At 34.4% G+C, this 17,997-nt stretch overlaps 2 protein-coding genes across 6 annotated transcripts; both read right to left on the bottom strand.

Annotated features, from left to right (window-relative positions):
* Window positions 1–62: 62 nt before the first annotated feature.
* LOC110421874 (protein CYTOSOLIC ABA RECEPTOR KINASE 5-like) lies at window positions 63–4,583 on the bottom strand. 2 transcript variants are annotated; one of them, XM_021435583.2, is made up of 8 exons: window positions 4,449–4,583; window positions 3,337–3,505; window positions 2,108–2,361; window positions 1,833–1,959; window positions 1,441–1,714; window positions 858–990; window positions 651–737; window positions 63–496 (listed from the first exon to the last, which is right to left on the bottom strand). In XM_021435583.2, exons 2-8 carry the CDS (start codon window positions 3,428–3,430, stop codon window positions 365–367), a joined length of 1,101 nt encoding a protein of 366 aa, XP_021291258.1. In that variant the 5' UTR covers window positions 3,431–3,505; window positions 4,449–4,583; the 3' UTR covers window positions 63–364. The 2 variants fall into 2 exon arrangements, with proteins under 2 accessions (XP_021291258.1, XP_021291257.1); XM_021435582.2 differs by lacking the exon at window positions 4,449–4,583 and adding an exon at window positions 4,114–4,294.
* A 2,763-nt stretch (window positions 4,584–7,346) lies between these two features.
* On the bottom strand, window positions 7,347–15,909 carry LOC110421865 (2-isopropylmalate synthase 1, chloroplastic-like). Of its 4 annotated transcripts, XM_021435568.2 has the most exons (12): window positions 15,048–15,487; window positions 14,339–14,552; window positions 14,176–14,256; window positions 13,389–13,481; window positions 13,207–13,293; window positions 12,617–12,717; window positions 11,276–11,309; window positions 11,115–11,189; window positions 10,027–10,110; window positions 8,961–9,095; window positions 7,809–7,954; window positions 7,347–7,715 (listed from the first exon to the last, which is right to left on the bottom strand). In XM_021435568.2, exons 1-12 carry the CDS (start codon window positions 15,440–15,442, stop codon window positions 7,583–7,585), a joined length of 1,578 nt encoding a protein of 525 aa, XP_021291243.2. In that variant the 5' UTR covers window positions 15,443–15,487; the 3' UTR covers window positions 7,347–7,582. The 4 variants fall into 4 exon arrangements, 3 of the variants coding, with proteins under 3 accessions (XP_021291243.2, XP_089640596.1, XP_089640597.1); XR_016351556.1 differs by lacking the exons at window positions 7,347–7,715; window positions 7,809–7,954 and adding an exon at window positions 9,178–9,267 and having other exon boundaries at window positions 8,957–9,095; window positions 15,048–15,907; XM_089784470.1 differs by lacking the exons at window positions 7,347–7,715; window positions 7,809–7,954 and having other exon boundaries at window positions 8,955–9,095; window positions 15,048–15,907.
* Window positions 15,910–17,997: the final 2,088 nt, after the last annotated feature.

The raw sequence follows: 17,997 nt of genomic DNA, 5'->3' as shown, positions 1-17,997 counted from the left end.
TTCATTGTGCCCAGTAGAAAATATACGTACAAATAAAATCATTTGCGCGGAACAAAAAGAAATAGGAAGCAAACCATACTCGGTAACATTAGATCCACCACACAACTCAATCCCTTGGTCAATTTTATGACTACAACTCAAAAAAGGCATCAACACCCGTGTCCAAACCAGCGAAAGACAGATCATATCAGCGACATTTTAACAGTCCAACCCAATCCTAGACATCCATGTCATATATGAAAAATTGGAAAGAAGAAATATAATATTTAGTGATCTGATGAAATCTGCCAGTCAAATGAAACCAAACTGTGCGTAGGCTGCAGAAATTTCAATGAAAAGGTGAAGAAACTGGAGTCATCTGCTTTTAAGTCTCTGGTGCTGGAGCTGGAGCTGGAGCTGGAGCCTTCAACAATGGTTGGAGGGCCTTAACAACAATGCTCATGTTTGGACGGAACTCAGCTTCATACTGCACACACAATGCTGCCACAGCTGCCAGCTGCATCAACGGAAATAGGACAAAAAACCATTTAAGTACTAGTTCTGTGTGCCTGTACGTGTCTTCTAGAGTTCAAAAAGACCAAACCCCACACCCATCCCTATGGGAAAAAAACTATATTTGGGCAAGTTATGCAGACAAAGGATAGGCATACCTTAGCAACTCCTTTGGGAGGATATTCTCCCTTCAGTTTTGGATCTACACATTGTTTAACTTTGTCTTCACTCAGTCTTGGAGTAGCCTAATTTGGAGACAAAGAAATGCTAAAAGAGTGAGAACCGAAAAGGTCATGCACTAAGTAAAGAAACAGAAATGCACCATCGCAATGGTTGACAGAAAGCAGAGAAAGCAATAAACTCACCCAAGTAACAAGACTCTGTTGTCCACGAGGCATTGTGTGGTCAACAGGTTTCCTCCCAGTCAGAAGCTCTAGAAGGACAACCCCAAAGCTATACACATCACTCTTCTGTGTCAACTGTCCAGTCATTGCATACCTGGAAAACATTACAGCCACAAATCAGTTAACATCCTAAATAATCTACAGCTCCTCAGGAAGACAACCAGATAAAATGCATATAAAAAAATACTGGTGCTCCCTTCACGTCCTTGGTTCTAGCAACACAGACAGTGGACTCCACACACAGCCCATTGCACCTTAAATGCATTTGTCCATCTATCTATCATAAAGAGGTGGAAAAGAAGGTATGGAGTCCAAATAGCAGCATCATTTGGGAAAAAAGCTGACATCAATAGGGATTTTTGCAGAAAAAATAAAAACATATTTGTATGTCAGACCAGTTACCAACATCTGCATAATTTCCTAGCTGTTAACTGAGAATCACATTAAATGTAAATTACATATCCTATCCTATACATGGCAACAACCCGTGACTGGTTGGTTCAGAAAAAAGCAAACATAATGTCAAGGAGCTTAGAAAGTATACTCTGGAGCATGATAGCCAAAGGTCCCCAAAACTCGAGTAGAATGAAGGCGAGCAGCCATGTCAGGAGCCTGGTTTGAGAGATTAAAATCTGCAATCTTTGCTTTGAAGTCTTCGAAGAGAAGCACATTGCTAGATCTAATATCTCTGTGAATAACAGAGGGTTGAGCCTTCTCATGCAAGTATTCCAAACCCCTTGCAGCATCAACTGCAATTCTTACCCGCTGCATCCAGTCAAGCACCGGACCTGGTTGTGCCCCTTGAACTCCCTTCCTTCCTATAATTGCCAAAAAGAAACAAAAAAGTCAAACAAATAATGTCAAATTTGCATAACAAAATTTTGGTCAGATACATCTATAACTTGAACTAATATATAATATGATGGCTTCACAAACCATGCAATATGTCATGTAGTGATCCCATCGTCGCAAACTCATATGCAAGCACGCGGAGATTTCCTTCAACACAGTAACCTTGCAATTCGACAAGATTGTCATGCTTCAATCTTGAAACCATTGAGACCTAAACAAAGAAAATCAATCATGAAACCATCTTCAACCTAAACAAAGAAAATTCGTACAGTGGAAGTGCTAAGAAACAAGGGGAAACATCAAGCTTTTGATTCAGGCACATTGATTAGAAAGACCCTTCTGTCAAATTGCTTACACACCTGGGTCAAAAATTCCACGTTTGTTTCAGGCTCAGAGGAAACATCAAGCTTTTTCACAGCCACAGCTTTTCCATTGTTCAAGTTTGCAAAATAAACTCTCCCATAGGAACCCTCACCAATCAAAGCCTTTGATCCAAAAATATCAGTCTTTTCTTTCAATTCTTCCAATGATAATGCAGGTACTTCAATAGGTGGTGCTGATTTTTGCACTTCAAGTTTGGCGGGAGCTGCCACCTTTGAGTTTTTTTGATGCCCTGGAAGCACATAGCATGAGCAATGAGAAATGATTTTAAGAATACAAGCATGCGAACAGCAAAATGATAGCAATTGAACAATTAAACAGTAATAAGAAAAAAAATTTGCAAAGCACCTTTGACAGAGACATCCATATTTCAAATACCAGAGTAGAACATTGGACAACATATGCCAATCATCTTAAATTTTATGCCAAACCATCTTTCTTTTGGAAAAGACTAAAAATTAACTTAAACAAGGAAGACAGCTTAACATTAACCTAGCAAGTAAAAGCCAAATATAAAACAATTATGGCAATCTAGGTTAATCCCTAATTCTTGCCTAACTAATTACAAGCTTGAATCACCCAAAAAGTAAAGGTTATTATTGTACAAATATCAATAATAAACAAAATATTTTGGGAGTGTTATTTTCCTCTCACGCCTTTTGCATCCTAAAGGCACATGCTATGCAAATAACATACCTAAAGCCTAAATGCACATGGTGGACTAGAAATATAGAAACTTCCACAGTGAAAGTCAATGATTAGAGTGCAAGGTAGATTTAAACCAGAATATAACATGTTATGAAAAAAAAACCAAAGGCAAAGTAAGAGAAAATAATGACCTCCTCTTGTTCTCAAAAAAAAAAAGAATATTCCAATTATATTTCAAAACAAAATGATAAAAGACATATATATGCCTTACTCACAATCAAGAGACAGAATCAAAGAGCAGCCATCACAAAAGATGTATAGCATTTAATACTTTCTACACCAAGTAAAAAACAGTTGATGAACAAGACTAACAAATACTAAAAAATGCCTGAGTCGCATTTCTCTTCATCAGAATAAGGACAACACCTACAAGGTGTTCTGCAAAACTTAATTTAGTAACATCCATATTTGCCAGAACATAACTAAGCAAATCATACAACGAAAAAATTCCAATAGTAAATCAGAATTACCAAATCAAGTTAGCACCAAAGTAACATACCATCTGTATGATGCTTGGGGCTCTTCAAGTGCTCATTTTCATGTGATTGGTAATTCTCCTCTACCTGACAGGAACAGCAAAGCCACCGACGCATCCTTGTTCTTTTCTTCAAATACAAATCGTCAGTATTTTCTAGTCGAACAAAGTAGCTAGGAGGAGGTGCATGTGCCTGCACAATTGCAGAAGACATTTATTCATAATCCAACAATGGCATTGTGAAATTAAACTATGATAATCAAAACAAATATCTATGCAGAAAAAGGTTGCAACCAAATTTGCCTGATGCCAGGACAGGAAACAAGCTGAAAAAGGATTGCAAGAGGTCAAACTCCAATAAAAGTCAAGAACGTTTAAATGAAAAACGTACAATTAATAAAAGTACAAAATTTGACCAAAAAAAAAAGCCCCCTCAGCTATATTGATCCTGGAAAATTACTACCAAAAAGAAAAAGGACTTTTAAAAGTTGAACAATGACTGATGATTGGATAGTAAAATTCATTAACCTCGTGTTAGAGAAAACAAGCCAATACATGTACCAATAAAAAAAATATACATCAATTCCATATATCCGGAGAAAAATGTCTGATCAAAATTGAATGCAATGTCATACAATTTAACCCAGTAAAAAAAAGCTAAAAAGTTACATATTTTTTCAGCAGAATTGAATCATTCATAATTAATTAAACCTTAATGAGGCGAATTTTCAATAAAATTCACATCTTTAACATTCGGATACATATATATATAAAAGAGAAAAGAGACCCATTAAGCCTTACCACCAAGCCACGCCGATAACACCCGTCTTCCATTAAACAAAAACAGAGAAATTGAAGACAAATAAAAAATTAAACGACAACCCAGAAAATTAAGCCCGAATTCTAAAATGGGTCGACGCAAATTCACCAAAGAAATCAAAGAATCAAAAGATAAAATGAAACCCTCAAGTTTGCTTCCAAATGAGAGAAAGAGAGAGGGAAAAGGTGGGTAAAAATAATGAAAGAAAAAAGAGAGAGACAGATAAGCAAAAGCAGAACAGCCTTAAGATCGAAACCGAAATAAAAGGATTAAAATGGAAAAACAAAGTTAGAAAAAAAAAAGAAAAGAAATATACCTGGTTTTTCTCTCTCTTCCTGATTGTTAAACAATCTTCTCTCTTCCTCTTTCTAGGGTTTGTTTGTTGTATTAGTTTTTTTTGGGGGGATGGATTGGGTGTGTGTTGGAGAAAGAAAGACAGAGAGAGAGAGAGAAACAGACAGATACAGAGAGAAATAGGAAGATTTGATTTTGAAGGTTTTTGGTTTTGAAGGAAGAGAGAGATAGATGAAGAAGAAAAGGCAAATTGACAGAGAGGCAAAGGCGACGCGGGGAAAAAGATAAATTCAATAGAAACTCTCTCTCTCTCTCTCTCTCTCTCTTTAATTTAGCTTTTATCTTTTTCTCTCTTTTAGATTCTACCTATAAATGGAAGCTCTTTTATTTTCAAAAAAAAAAAACAATTTTTACACACCAAAATACACCCAGTAAATATTTTCCTTTCCTTCCAAAAACATAGTATTTTTCATTGTTTTGCCTTTCAAATTTCTGGGTTTATGTCAATATCTTTGAAGTTCCCTAGAAACATAGGTTTTCTTCTCTTTCTAGAAGCATATTGCTTCTCTCCTTGTTGGGACAAAGGACAAGTTCTTAGCTTTAGATGAAGAAAGCAAGGGCGGTGGAGGAGAATAAATTGGCCCAAAAGCCAACTGTTTTTTTCTGGTTTTATGTGTACTCTTACTCCATCCTGCTTATTTAGTATCATATTATAATGCTTTTGACACGTCTCCATACCTTGCTACTGTATATTTTTTTTCCTGCTCTAGTAATCTACAACTAGAACCATCAAGCACTTAGTTGTACGTTTTAAAGATTTGGGTCAGGCTTTAACCCCAAAATGGCATCAAGTTTTGATATTTCCATTCTAAAGTTTTTGACTACAACGGCTTGATAGAGGTGTAATGGTAGTTAACATCATTTTTCAAATTTAAATAAATCTGATCTTTTTCTTTTGTTTTTAATTTACAAATTTAAATTACTCTTATGAAATAATTTCAATGTTCTCGATTCAAGATTCAAACTCAAATTTTAATAATTAAAATGTTCATTTGAATTTTTAAAATACATTTCTTTGTCGGATTTGATTATCGAAAACCTATATGCATTTAATAGGATTAAAGTTGAAATTCATCGCATTATCTTTAATTACTACATTTAATACAAAAATAATATTATAAATGGTATTTTAAAAATTAATTTTTTTTATTTAATATATAATTCTAACCAAATTAAAGCAAAGGTAAGGCATCTATGAATGCAAAAGAGGAGAAGAAGGAACCTGACATCATGGGATTCTAATGATTGATGGGACAGATTAAGACATAATTGGAAGAGTGTGTTGGTTGCCTATGCTAAATTCCAATTGATCGATGACTCAATTCTTCTTTCATCATTATAATTTAATTAATATGTCTCTTATACCCCCAAAAAAGCATATTTTATTTATATTTTCAATGGAAGATTTCCCTCTTCAATGTTGCTTGACAAGGCCTTTTCATTATTAGTTCAACTAATATGCTTTCTTGACAGACAAGCAACTATGGAAAGACAAGAGAAAATTAATAATACTATTATCACGTTAAATGTTTTAAAAATAAATAAATAAATAATTATTTTAATTTCACTTCAAAAAAATAAAATATATTGAAAAATTTATAAACGTTATACATTTATTAAGTTAAGCAAATATTTTAGAGAAAAAAGTAATGATTTTGTGACATTATATGATCTTTCTTGGTTTTTTGACATATTTACGAGTTATATATCGTGATGATTAGATTAAAATTTTATATATAGTTTCTAACTAGTTGAAGAGAGTATAAATTCACAAAAAGAAAAAAAAATAATAAACCAGTTTAGATTATGAATTTCTTTACTCTTTTTTTTAAAATTTATACATAAATTTCTCCTTCAAAAAATAAAAACCATATTCTAAACATTTATCTTTTCTTCCTCCTGGATTAATTTCCTCAATATAAATACACCCATCTAGCTGAAATTGTGGAGGATGATATGATGTTTGGGATTAATAGAACAGATAATAGTGGAAATAAAAGACAAGTAAATAAATAGTCATTGACCTTTGACCATATCAAAGCAAAGTCAAGAAACAATCAATCAATTTATAGTTAAACATTTTGTTCATATGAAATGAGGCTTTGAGGTATGTCCCACATTAATTTGTCACATTCTTTAACTCTTTTTATCCCAATTTTTTTTTCATATTTAGGCAATAATATTTGAGATCCTTTCTTATTTAAAGGATGAATTGTAAGTGAGCAGCTGCAAAGAGTATGGTCAAAATGTAATAACAAAATTTTGTATGGGCAATGTGGATGACTTTGAGGCAGAATCATCTTAGAATCTCGAAGTTTGTATCTTTCCTGTCAGGCTGTCATTCTTTGCAAGGGCATGGACCATGGTATGACCCTCTCGGCCTAGAGCCTGGAGGGGTAGGAATTATGGGCAACAAGGTCAAGATGGAAAGTTCCAACAGCCAAAAATTTTTAATGTTTTTGTGCCTCCAAAGAGGGCTGTGACAGCTTTGGCCTTTCTTGCTCTATACTAAAAGGAAATGAGAAATCCCCACCCTTGCCATCAAATCAAAGTGGGTTTTGCTTTCTTAGTAAGAGTCCAAGTCAATGGGTTATATTCAATTGAGTATAGACTGAATGCGATGGGTGGATATTCAACTGCCTGAGAAACTCAGAACATTTCCATTTTTCCTATATTATATTCCCATTGCTCTTCCCACCCAACCCTCCCTTGGCCAACATATTTGGTGATTTCTTGATAGATTTGGAGCATAATTGGGCTTGACATAGGCTTTGGAAGTGAGGGCCTATTCTCAGTTCTGAACTAGCGGCAAACTTCTAAATATTTGCCACATTCCCAATTGTGGAGAAATCTGGACACCTTTGGTTTGAATAAACTGGCTCAACTTTATTACAACTCATGCTTCATTCAGTTTTTGGCAAGTTCTTAACACATACTACAACTTATGAACAATTGCTGTCTCTGAAACTTGTATACAGAAACCCTTCAAAGCATTGTCACTACTGCATGATGAACAGGGAGAACCATGTAGTTGTAAAACTGACTGATGATGGTATGTATGCAAGGGAGAACTGTATGATAAGCTACTTTTACTTCTCAAGCAGAGACTGCAGTTCTTTCTGCTGAAGCTTTTGTAGGAATTTGCTCCTTGAAACCCAACATCTTATTTATTGCGCCAATATAAGCCTTGACACTGGAAACAACAATGTCCATTCCTGCACCAGTTCCACTGGTACCAAAGGAGAAATGATTTTATGCACTGAATTTTGGAGGTGGAAATAGAAAAAAGTCAATGAAAACAAGGCCAAGAAAATTGACCTACCTAAATGTTCGATGAGTGATTTTGCCAGTCAAAGAATGAGTAGACAGGTGACTTTTCTCTGTACGAATTAGAACACGGGTGGTGGCTATGGCATCAATGCCTTCTGTAACAGCAATCAGGGAGTACTCGAGAAGTGTAACTGGTTCCTGCAAAATTACGGAAATTATATCGAAGTATTGCTCCACAATCTCAGTAAAAGTATGTTCAGAAAAGTATTCTAACATGAGAGAAGAGGGTGGGAAGATAGAGTGCATGGGGAAAAACTAGAAAGAAGAAAGGGAAATTATGAGCTAATCGAAACTGTCGTCGATATCATCACTCTTAACAGCAGACAGTCACACCCCATCACAGACAAAAAGACAACCCTCGGAAAATATTAATTGAAGAATGCTCACATAATTTTCTTGATGCAATGTGGGAAGAGAAACGAGGTAGAAAGTGAAGAAAAGGGAGAAGAATGAAAGATATTCAATTAGGGAAAGACTAAATTCGAATTCCCGTTCTCAGAGAGCTAACTGATTTTTTTTTTTATGTATAAGTAAAATTTTCATTTATCCAAAGCAGCAGTAAAATACCTGCCACAAAAAGAACTTAAGGTTACAACCCAAAAAGCCCTAGTCATAAGCCACAATTCAATTAAGAAATGCTAGATGAAAATAAACAAGGTTCTCAAAGCAGGCAACAAGAGTTTGTTTCCATGGCATGAGAAATGGCAAATTAAGCTTATGTTAAAAAACAAATCTATGGACCAACTAACCAAACAAAACTAGCCATTTGCTCTGGTATTAAATTTAGGCAGCATGGGAAGAGAAGTTAGGGAGAGAAAACAGGAGAAAGAGAGAAATCTGAGGCAAAAGAGGAAAAGAACAGAAAAACTAGGGAGAAAAGTAAAGAAGAGAAAGAATTTCACTTAAAAGGTGAAAGCAGAAAAGACCAAATTGAAGTTTAATATTCTAACTGCAAATTATGAACTAAAGCATTTATAGTTACAGCCAATGAAACACTATAAATAAAGATTAAATTCAAAAAATAACGTTAATTATCATACACAAAATCTTAATTAACCCTAACAATAAATCTTGGATCATATCTTATCAACACCCAACAGAAAATCCTAGAACAAAGCAAAATGAATAATTTCCTACATCAAACCTTTATAATGAGATCAATAGCTTTATAAGCTGAATCTACCGGCCCAGTTCCAACAGAGCAAGCAACATGCTCTTCCCCATCAGCACTAATGAGTTTAACCGTTGCAGTGGAAAGACCAAGAGTTCCACAAGTAACCTGCACGTCCAGTTAAATAAAACTTGTAACTTAAAACCTAATTCAAACCAGATGATAACAACATGGTATAAAACACAGTTACCAGGATCGCTGCTACCCCCTAGAAATGCAATCCACTTCATATATCCCAGATCGTGGTTCTTTTGCATCCTGGATCGCTTTAGTAAGCGACCTGGATCACCATTGATGGGTGAAATAGAAAGACAGGGACATCGTGATAAGTCAGCAAAGAAAGAGGTACGAACAAGAAACAGTGAAGAGAGAAAGAGAAAAGGAGATGACCGGTCAGGAAAAAAAATTTAAATAGAAAAAGAAAGGAAGAATAAGGAAACTCCAAAGTTGGGGGTAGACAGGGTATGACGGCATGAGTTAACTTTTAAATCATACAAAAGCATGGTTTTGGATTTTGATTAATTTGTTATTGAGGCTTTACCAAAATCACTTCAAGTGTTTTTGGGTCCACTTCAATGCAGTATTTCATTCCCAATATTTCCTTTACTCATAGGAAATTAGATAAATGGCTGGCACATCATTTGAAAAATAAAGAGGAAACAAATTACCATTCAAATTTACCATTATTATTTCTTATCTTTAAAAGAAGAAATTTACATACGCCAAAAGTAGCCACTTTAAAAGTAATGTATTTCTTTCTAATAATGAAAATTATTGATTATTGAAATACATCTTTTAAGGCAATATCAACTTATATGTTCATAGTGAAATACACTCATGTAATTAAAAAAAAAATTTACATCTTTTAAGGCAATACAACCCCGACAATGCTTTGTAGCATACTGCGACCCAAACTAACAAACCAATGAAGCTCAACCCCACCATGCCAAAAAAACATCTAAAGTCACACACCCCGTATTATAACTTGAGACATACCACGATCCTGTTAACTTATGGTACAAAGTTAATTTCCAGTTACCTGCAGATCATGAAGCTTCCAAACAACTTCTGGTTGAAAAACTTCGTCCGAAACCAATGCTATTAGATCAGCGTCAGTGACTCTCTGGAACACCAGTAAATAAAACAAAGAATAGACCACATCATCTTCATAAACAAACAATAGAAACTATGCATTCATACCAGAGCTTTAGACGCATGCTACTTTTCCCTTAAGAATCAAGAAAGTACAAAACAACTACCAAGTCAACTAAAATAAACTAAATTTCCACATCCAAAACCTTAAAACACCAGGGAAGCCAGGCAACTTTGGAAACTAACTGATACAAGCATTCATAACCATCAAAGATAATTAGTTTCCACTTTTTGCTTATAATCACTACACAATCTTGAAAATATATTTTCAATTACTTGGAAGACAAAACTCACCTAAATTCCTGATAAAAGGTTTCCTAAGCCATCATTGACAACCAGAACCATTAAAACTGGTGGCTAAACTGAAAATCTTGCAACATATCAACTTCCAGCAACCATCCACCTTCCAGGCCCATGTCCTATAAAAATTCATTTTCTAAGCCCACAGGCCCACTAACCAACACAATGTCTTTAAGCCTTAATTACAAGGTCAACTGTGTCATAACTGCATGATGGATTACGAAAGATACGTATTTTTTGTGTTAAAAGTACATCCAGCATCCAACTGGTGCTTATGACTCCACCCACTAATATAAAATTACATTTACCAACAAAACATTATTTATTTCCTGGCTCTGTCTTGTATCTCTTGTCTCTCTTTTTTCTGTTCTTATTTTCCACATAAATAAAAGGAAGTTTAGTTGCCAGAACTAGAAAACCATGTTTTCAAAATGACAGCGAAAACAGAGATGGAGAACTCGGAAAACTGTTGAAAAATGTTATCCACGATGATAATGCTGGTTTACCGATGCTAAATTATGCAATATTATACTCTAGACAATCTCTCCTTATTTTTCATTTTCTCAAAAAATATTACTGCAAATATAACTTGTGCAGTTCGAAATATTATAAATATTTGATTGTACAATGATATGAGGGGAAAAGAAACAAGAAATGGTACAGAATTTCATTCACCTTCTTTTGTTCGGCTACTGCCTTGAAGCGCCAGAATATGTTCTGAAGCTGTTTATCATCAAGCTCATAACCAAGCTGAGGAAAACAGGAAGAACTACGTGTTTAAATACAGCAAAGAGAGGTAATTTGATCAATTTTATGCATCCCTAATAGCAGCATACCTCTTTCAATCGGTCTCTCAAAGCATGACGTCCACTTTACCAGAGAATAGGAAAAGAAAAAAAAAATCAGTTAACATTTTTAACAACTGAATCTATAAAAATGCAAAATGAATCGGAAGATACTAACAACATAATTGTTATATGCATCGTGACAAAACTGCATAGATTTAAGTAGTAGTAAAATAACAGAAGATGGTATCAATATCGGAAAAGAAGTTGCTAAGTCACTCATTAGTGCTTTCCCTTTTTTTTCTATGGTGATGTTGGTGGTAGGGTGGGGGAGAGGAGGGAATTCCAGGCCTGCTTGACACATCTAAGCTTCCTCTTCCAATTTGCCTCTGCCCAACCCCCACGGACTAGAATGCAAGACTCTATTCTGTCAAAGTAAAATGCATGTACAGACATATTTGCAAACCTTGCTCTGACTCTTTATGTTCCTATGGTACTCATGGTGAACACAAACTAAATGCTCCAAATGGATTAGAGGTATGACGGTATGAGACTTCAATTATACAGAAAAACTTCAGAATAATTGAATGGTACTCGACATGTACTCGTGTCCAACATTCATATCCAATTCCAAGCAATATAGCACCATAGAAGTTGATTCATGAAATTGGTGAAAGCTAAAATTTGATGCATCAGGGAAAAAAAAGGTAGAAGAGTCTATGCATACACAAAGAAACTTGTCAGAAACTCTAACAACTCGAATGAACCTTTATGCTCCACATTTTGATAACTAGCCAAGCCAGTCTAGAATATTAGATAAAGTTAATATATTTATCAAATGTATTAATAATATGCACCCTGTTTTACTTGCGCAAGAAATTTTTGGTGCCTAGCAATCCAGGTGATATTAACACATTCTTTAATTATCCCAAAAAATATATATTAACACAATTTTTGCCCTTAGACTACCTTGATATCAGCAGATAAACACTTTCCTTCGTAAGAGAAAAGGAAAAAAGCCAAGGAAAAACCTATTAAAAGATCGACCCATACCATTGGACCAATTCCACTATTGTCAAATAAAGCTCACAGTCAAGAGTTGAAAAATATTCATCAAAATTGGATATAAGATGTATTCATGAACCTAAAGACAATATTTTTGTAATGGTGACGAAAAATATTGCTTCATATGTTAAAACCTCAACAATTTCTGTTAAATTCAGGGTGACATTGCATCCAACATTGAAAAGCGACAGAAAAACCGTTCATTGCCCTTGCTATTTCTAAACATATTTCACCAGGCACATGCCTTTAAACTCTATTCAAAACATAGCTAAAAGAAAAAAATTATCAGAAAAATGGAGGAAAATTTTTAAAAAATGAAATACATACCTAAGTTTTCCAAGGACAATACCAGCTTCATTGGACCGTTCAAGCCCGATATCCTCAGGAGATATAATTTCATATGTACCTTTGTGCTTAAGCATTCCATCCTACAGAGCAGAAAGCATTTTGGAATATATATCTTATTGTTTTTATGATTTTTCATTAAGTACAGATATATATATATATATATATATATATATATATTAACCAAACCAAAGAAAAATGAAGCCTTCTCTAATCTTTCAGAGGATGTCACCCTTACACAAACAGATAGGAAAAAAGGATTCTTGTAACCAGGTACAACTAGTATTGGATTAAGGCTTAGGAGAGTTCAGCTGAATTGGCTCTTGACAATACCATCACTAATTGTCAACCATTTCACTCACCAAGCCTGATTTATACAAGAGAGCATAACTAACATAGCAAAAATTATTATTATTAATTAAGTTAGAGCAGTCTATCATTTTTAAATGCATTGATAAATACACTTCCACCATCACCAAAGGTGATCAGCCATAGAACAAACAGACTTCATAAAAAGAGATTGGAAGGTCACAGAGATGACATATAAGCAATCAAACACTAGGAAAATCAACCTGGTGGATGCCACTTTCATGAGCAAAAGCATTGGCTCCAACAATAGCCTTATGTGGCTGCACATGTAATCCCGTGTACTCTTCCACCTAAATAACCATTTTAAGTCAATAATAACTTCCAGAGCTAATTTAGTCAAGAGTAAGAAACAATTGGATTGAAATTGAAGTTCACAAAAGAATACCATCTTGCTTGCCATCACAATGTGTCGGGTATTTATTCCTGTATAAAGACCCCCTAACACATGCTCACCACGACATTTTAAGGCCATCACAACCTACACAAATGAAAGTAAAAATTCAACAGAATAAATATATATATATATATATATGATATTACAAGGACCATCGAGGGAAAGAAGATCAACAATTACAACCAAATCAACAGTTCTTATGTAGACTCTAAAATATAGCAATTGACAGCTAAAAGTGATTGACTTACAGAATTTAAATGTTTAATATAGGCAGAATACAAAACTAGAATAAGAAAATCTGATTGATGCATAAATACCCTCATCGTCAAGATCCCAAACTGGTTGGGTTCTTTGCCAATTTATAAAACAACGGATACAACTTCTGTTATGGGTTACTTGATAATGAGAGCCTTCAAATGCCCTTTCTCCCTCCTCCATCTTTGGCATTAACTATGAAACATAAAAAGGGCCATAAAAGAGAGACAGACAATCATAGTACATTGAAGGCACAGAAGACAGCACCTATCTCATATGGTGAAGCATATGAAATTCCATAAGTCCCCCTTTAAATAAATTTCAGGGTAACTTCTTGTCATCTAAAGGTGGTTGAAGCAGAGGGGGTCTTAGGTAGTACAAACTCATGCATGATGAATTATTTAACTAAAATGTCCAAGAATACCACATCGTGCAAGAGAAAATGGGGTATTTCCATCTATTACTGCATAATTCAAATTCCAAATACACAATCATTCTAGTATTGCAAAAAGCAAAAGCTCACCTCCTCCAATGAAGCATTTCCAGCTCTTTCACCAATGCCGTTGATGGTTACCTCCACTTGCCTTGCACCTGCGCAAGCTCCCTGAATTCATAACAGCTAAGATGTAAATGCAATCCAAGTACATATCAGTGTGCATCAATTAACAAAGTAACACAGTGGCTACCGCTAGAGTGTTGGCAGTAGAAAGCCCAAGATCATTTTGGCAGTGTGTTGAAATAATAACATTCTCAATTCCAGGGGTATTGGCTTTTATATCAGCAATTAATTGCCCAAACTCGCTGGGCAAATTTATGCCAACAGTATCAGGTATGTTGAGAGTTGTCGCTCCAGCCTTGATCACTTCACCCAATATCTCATACAGGAACTCCCTGTCAGATCTGTTGGGATCCAAAGAAATAAGACTATAATGTCCACAAGAGAAGAAGTTGTAATACCCTTTTACATTAACTTATCTTATTTCAAAAGCAGCATACAGCAGATGCATACACTGCTGCTACTGCAACCTAGCCATTATCTGAATCCCAGGGAATGTCAGGCCACCTCATACTAAAACAAGCATCCAACTGTTGTAGCAATATTTGATCAACCACATATCTTTGACCAAAATGGTTAGGCTTCAATTAATGCAATCTAGAAAAGCGGATTAAATCATAGTCTATCCATATTTATACTTCAATTCCTTATTTCTAACCAAATAAAGCATCCATTTCTTCCAGATTAACATTTTATTGCACCCTAAATATCCTCATAATTGCAATATTTCTGTTGTTTCTTTTCTTCATATGAAAACAAATGCTAATTGAATATGATCTTATTCTTGAACAATCCATTTTAAAAGCATAAAAAGAGGAAAGGGAGATAAAAATTCAAACCTGCCAGCGTCTTCAGGGCTAAACTCAACATCATTGCAACCCAAACTCCGAGCAAACCGAACCATACTCCTAGCAATATCCACGACCTCTGCTTTACTCTTCCTCAACTTGTGCTCCATGTGAATCCCACTCGTCGCTATAAAAGTATGAATCCTAGGCCTTTTCGCGTACTTAACCGCCTCCCAAGCCGCCTTAATATCCTTCTCATTACACCTAGAAAGCCCACAAACAACAGGCACGTATCCATTCTCATCCACTGCATTTCCAACCTCTTTAGCAATAGTCTTGACCGCTTCGAAATCATCTTTCGATGCAGCCGGAAACCCAGCTTCGATTATATCTACGCCGAGCTTTGCCAGTTGGCGGGCAATGTCGAGTTTTTCCTTGGAAGTCATGGTGGCACCGGGGGACTGTTCGCCGTCGCGGAGAGTGGTTGTCGAAGACGCGGACGTAGTTGGGGTCGGGATATGGTTGGGGATGTAAGGGGGGCGGCGGGAGGGGGAGGGAGGGTTAGGGGTGAGAGAGGAAGAAATGAGGAAGTTTTGGTGCATGATTTGCAAGGAAATGACGGGAAAGAACGTAGCTTGGAAGAAGGGAAGTGAAGTGAAGCAGGGGAAAGGAAAAGGAGGATTTGAGGGAGGGGAGGCGAAAGGAGAGAATTTGGAGGAAGTTAAGATAGAAGAAGCCATGGAGGACGAGGAAAGAAAGAAAGAAAGTGTAAAACCCTCAAACCCTAGTGAGAGAGGAGGAAGCGAAAGTGAAGTCCTACCGAAAGACTATGGGTCGAGGCTTATGTGTTTGGTTTTTGAGGAATAGGGGCAGTGGAATCGCAGTGAGCACCGTGTCACGGTGTCGTCCCAAGTGTCCTAACAAGCTCTTAAAATGGTTCAAAATTTTAAAGCTGGGACCCACAACCCAACATCCAGAAGCCAAACCCAACCAAACCACTTCAATGTTTGCCCGGTTTTATTACGAAGATTCCTTGTGTTAAGCCAAGTCCTTATTATCACGGAAGCTCTTAAAATGGTTCAAAATTTTAAAGCTGGGACCCACAACCCAACGTGCAGAAGCCAAACCCAACCAAACCACTTCAATGTTTGCCCGCTTTTATTGCGAAGATTCCTTGTGTTAAGCCAAGGTCTTAGTATGACGGGTGATTACTCTTTTCTCATTCACGCGTTTATAAGAACGTACAACACATTCTCTTATAAAAAATTTAAAATTTTTTATTTTTATTTGATGTGAGACAGAGATATCATTTATAACACTCTCTCTCACCCGATTTTGATAACGTCTTCATTGTCATCGATCAAACTATCTACTCGGATCTGTTGAGACGCTTGACGTGAGTCGGATGAGATTCGATCTGTTCTGATAAAGGGTGATGTGAGTCGGATGAGGTCCGATCCGTTCTAATATCACTTGTTACGGAGTCATTATCCTTTCTTCCATAAATAAGCTTATAAGGATGTACAGCACACCCGTTTATAATGAATCCAAGACTTTTTATTCTTATCTGATGTGGGATAGAGGCACCCTTTGTGATACTCTTTCCCATAAATGGATGGTTGAAAAGAACTTTGTTAGTACCTAAATTAGGGATGAGTAAATGGATGGTTTGATCCACCATACTAATAGATCAAATATTTTTAAAAAATCAATCAAAATGAATTAAACATAAAGAAAAATCAAACTGACTAAATATATAATTGGTTTGGTCGATTTGGTTTTGGATTAATAAATCAAAATTTTATCACTTTTTTTCATAAATTATAATATTAAAACTTATAAGCTTTATTCATAATTATAAAATATATATACAAATTATGAATAAATTAAATAAACGTATATATATAAAATATAACTTTATTATATATATGAAATTAATGAATCAACTTATATGTTATAATAGTTTAATTTTTATATCAAAATTTATATAAATAATAACTAATTATAAACAATATGTTATAAAAATTAAGGTGATAATTAATAAAATTATTAAGTATAATTATATAAATAAAGTCTATTATAAGTTGCAATATTGCTTATATATAATTTAAATATATGTATATATATAATATTACTTTATTATATATATATGAAATTAATGACATAATTCATATGTTATAATATTTTATATTCAAATTTATATAAATAATAATTAATTATAAACAATATGTTATAAAAACTTAGACAATAATTAATGAAGTTATTTAGTGTAATCATATAAATAAATATTATAAGTTATAGTAATGCTTAAGGATAAATTAAATATATATATATATAATGTTTATGCAATTATATATATTCATAATACTTTATATCACGAAATATTACTAAGGTGTAAAACTATGACATTTTAATATATAGGATATTTACTATCATATATTATAATATTAACATATAAGTTATATCATTTAAAATATATAATTTGATATTTCATATTAATACAGATTTATAAATATATATATATAAAACTAAAATTGAATTGTTATGTTTGTGATTTGTATATGTGCATATAATAAATTAATATGTTTTAAGTATATTAATTTATATATAAATAATTAATTTAGTTTTTTAGATAAATTGGTCTAAAAATTTTAAAACCAAGAACCAACCAAAAACTCAATTGAACCAAATATTTTGGATCAATTGATCCAATAAATCAATTAAATCGAATCGTTTTATCTAAATTACACTTAATTTAGATGAATAATTGATTTGATTTTGCTCACCTCTACCTAAAATATAGGCTCTTTTCCAATTTAATTCTCAAACTAAATTTTAGGCTCAGTCCCGGTAGCCAGTGGTCATCTATTTTGTTATTTAAAAAAAAAATTAACAAATTATATAATTTATCTATAATCTTTCAAAAATAAAACTTGAAAGCCCAGTTTGGAAATCCCTTGGTTTAGATCCTCAAATGAGAAAGTCACCTCTCAATTTGTCA

The sequence above is a fragment of the Theobroma umbraticum genome, unplaced genomic scaffold (assembly GCF_002168275.2).
Source record: "Theobroma umbraticum cultivar Fairchild unplaced genomic scaffold, ASM216827v3 scaffold_130.0, whole genome shotgun sequence".
NCBI lineage: Eukaryota > Viridiplantae > Streptophyta > Magnoliopsida > Malvales > Malvaceae > Theobroma > Theobroma umbraticum.
The sequence above is the reverse complement of the archived record's forward strand: the minus strand, read 5'-3'. Positions and strand labels throughout refer to the sequence as shown.

Bases quoted from the DNA above. Each gene is read 5' to 3' on its own strand.
- LOC110421874 (XM_021435582.2), bottom strand. From the start codon at position 4,146: ATGGAAGACGGGTGTTATCGGCGTGGCTTGGTG. The intron at 2,362-3,336 runs GTATGTTACTTT...ATGTGCTTCCAG, and splicing joins CCCCAAGCATCATACAGATG to GGCATCAAAAAAACTCAAAG. The intron at 497-650 runs GTATGCCTATCC...CCGTTGATGCAG, and splicing joins CTCCCAAAGGAGTTGCTAAG to CTGGCAGCTGTGGCAGCATT.
- LOC110421865 (XM_089784470.1), bottom strand. From the start codon at position 15,736: ATGGCTTCTTCTATCTTAACTTCCTCCAAATTCTCTCCTTTCGCCTCC. The intron at 14,257-14,338 runs GTAGCCACTGTG...TTATGAATTCAG, and splicing joins CTACTGCCAACACTCTAGCG to GGAGCTTGCGCAGGTGCAAG. The intron at 10,111-11,114 runs GTGAATGAAATT...CTGGTGTTCCAG, and splicing joins CAGTAGCCGAACAAAAGAAG to AGAGTCACTGACGCTGATCT.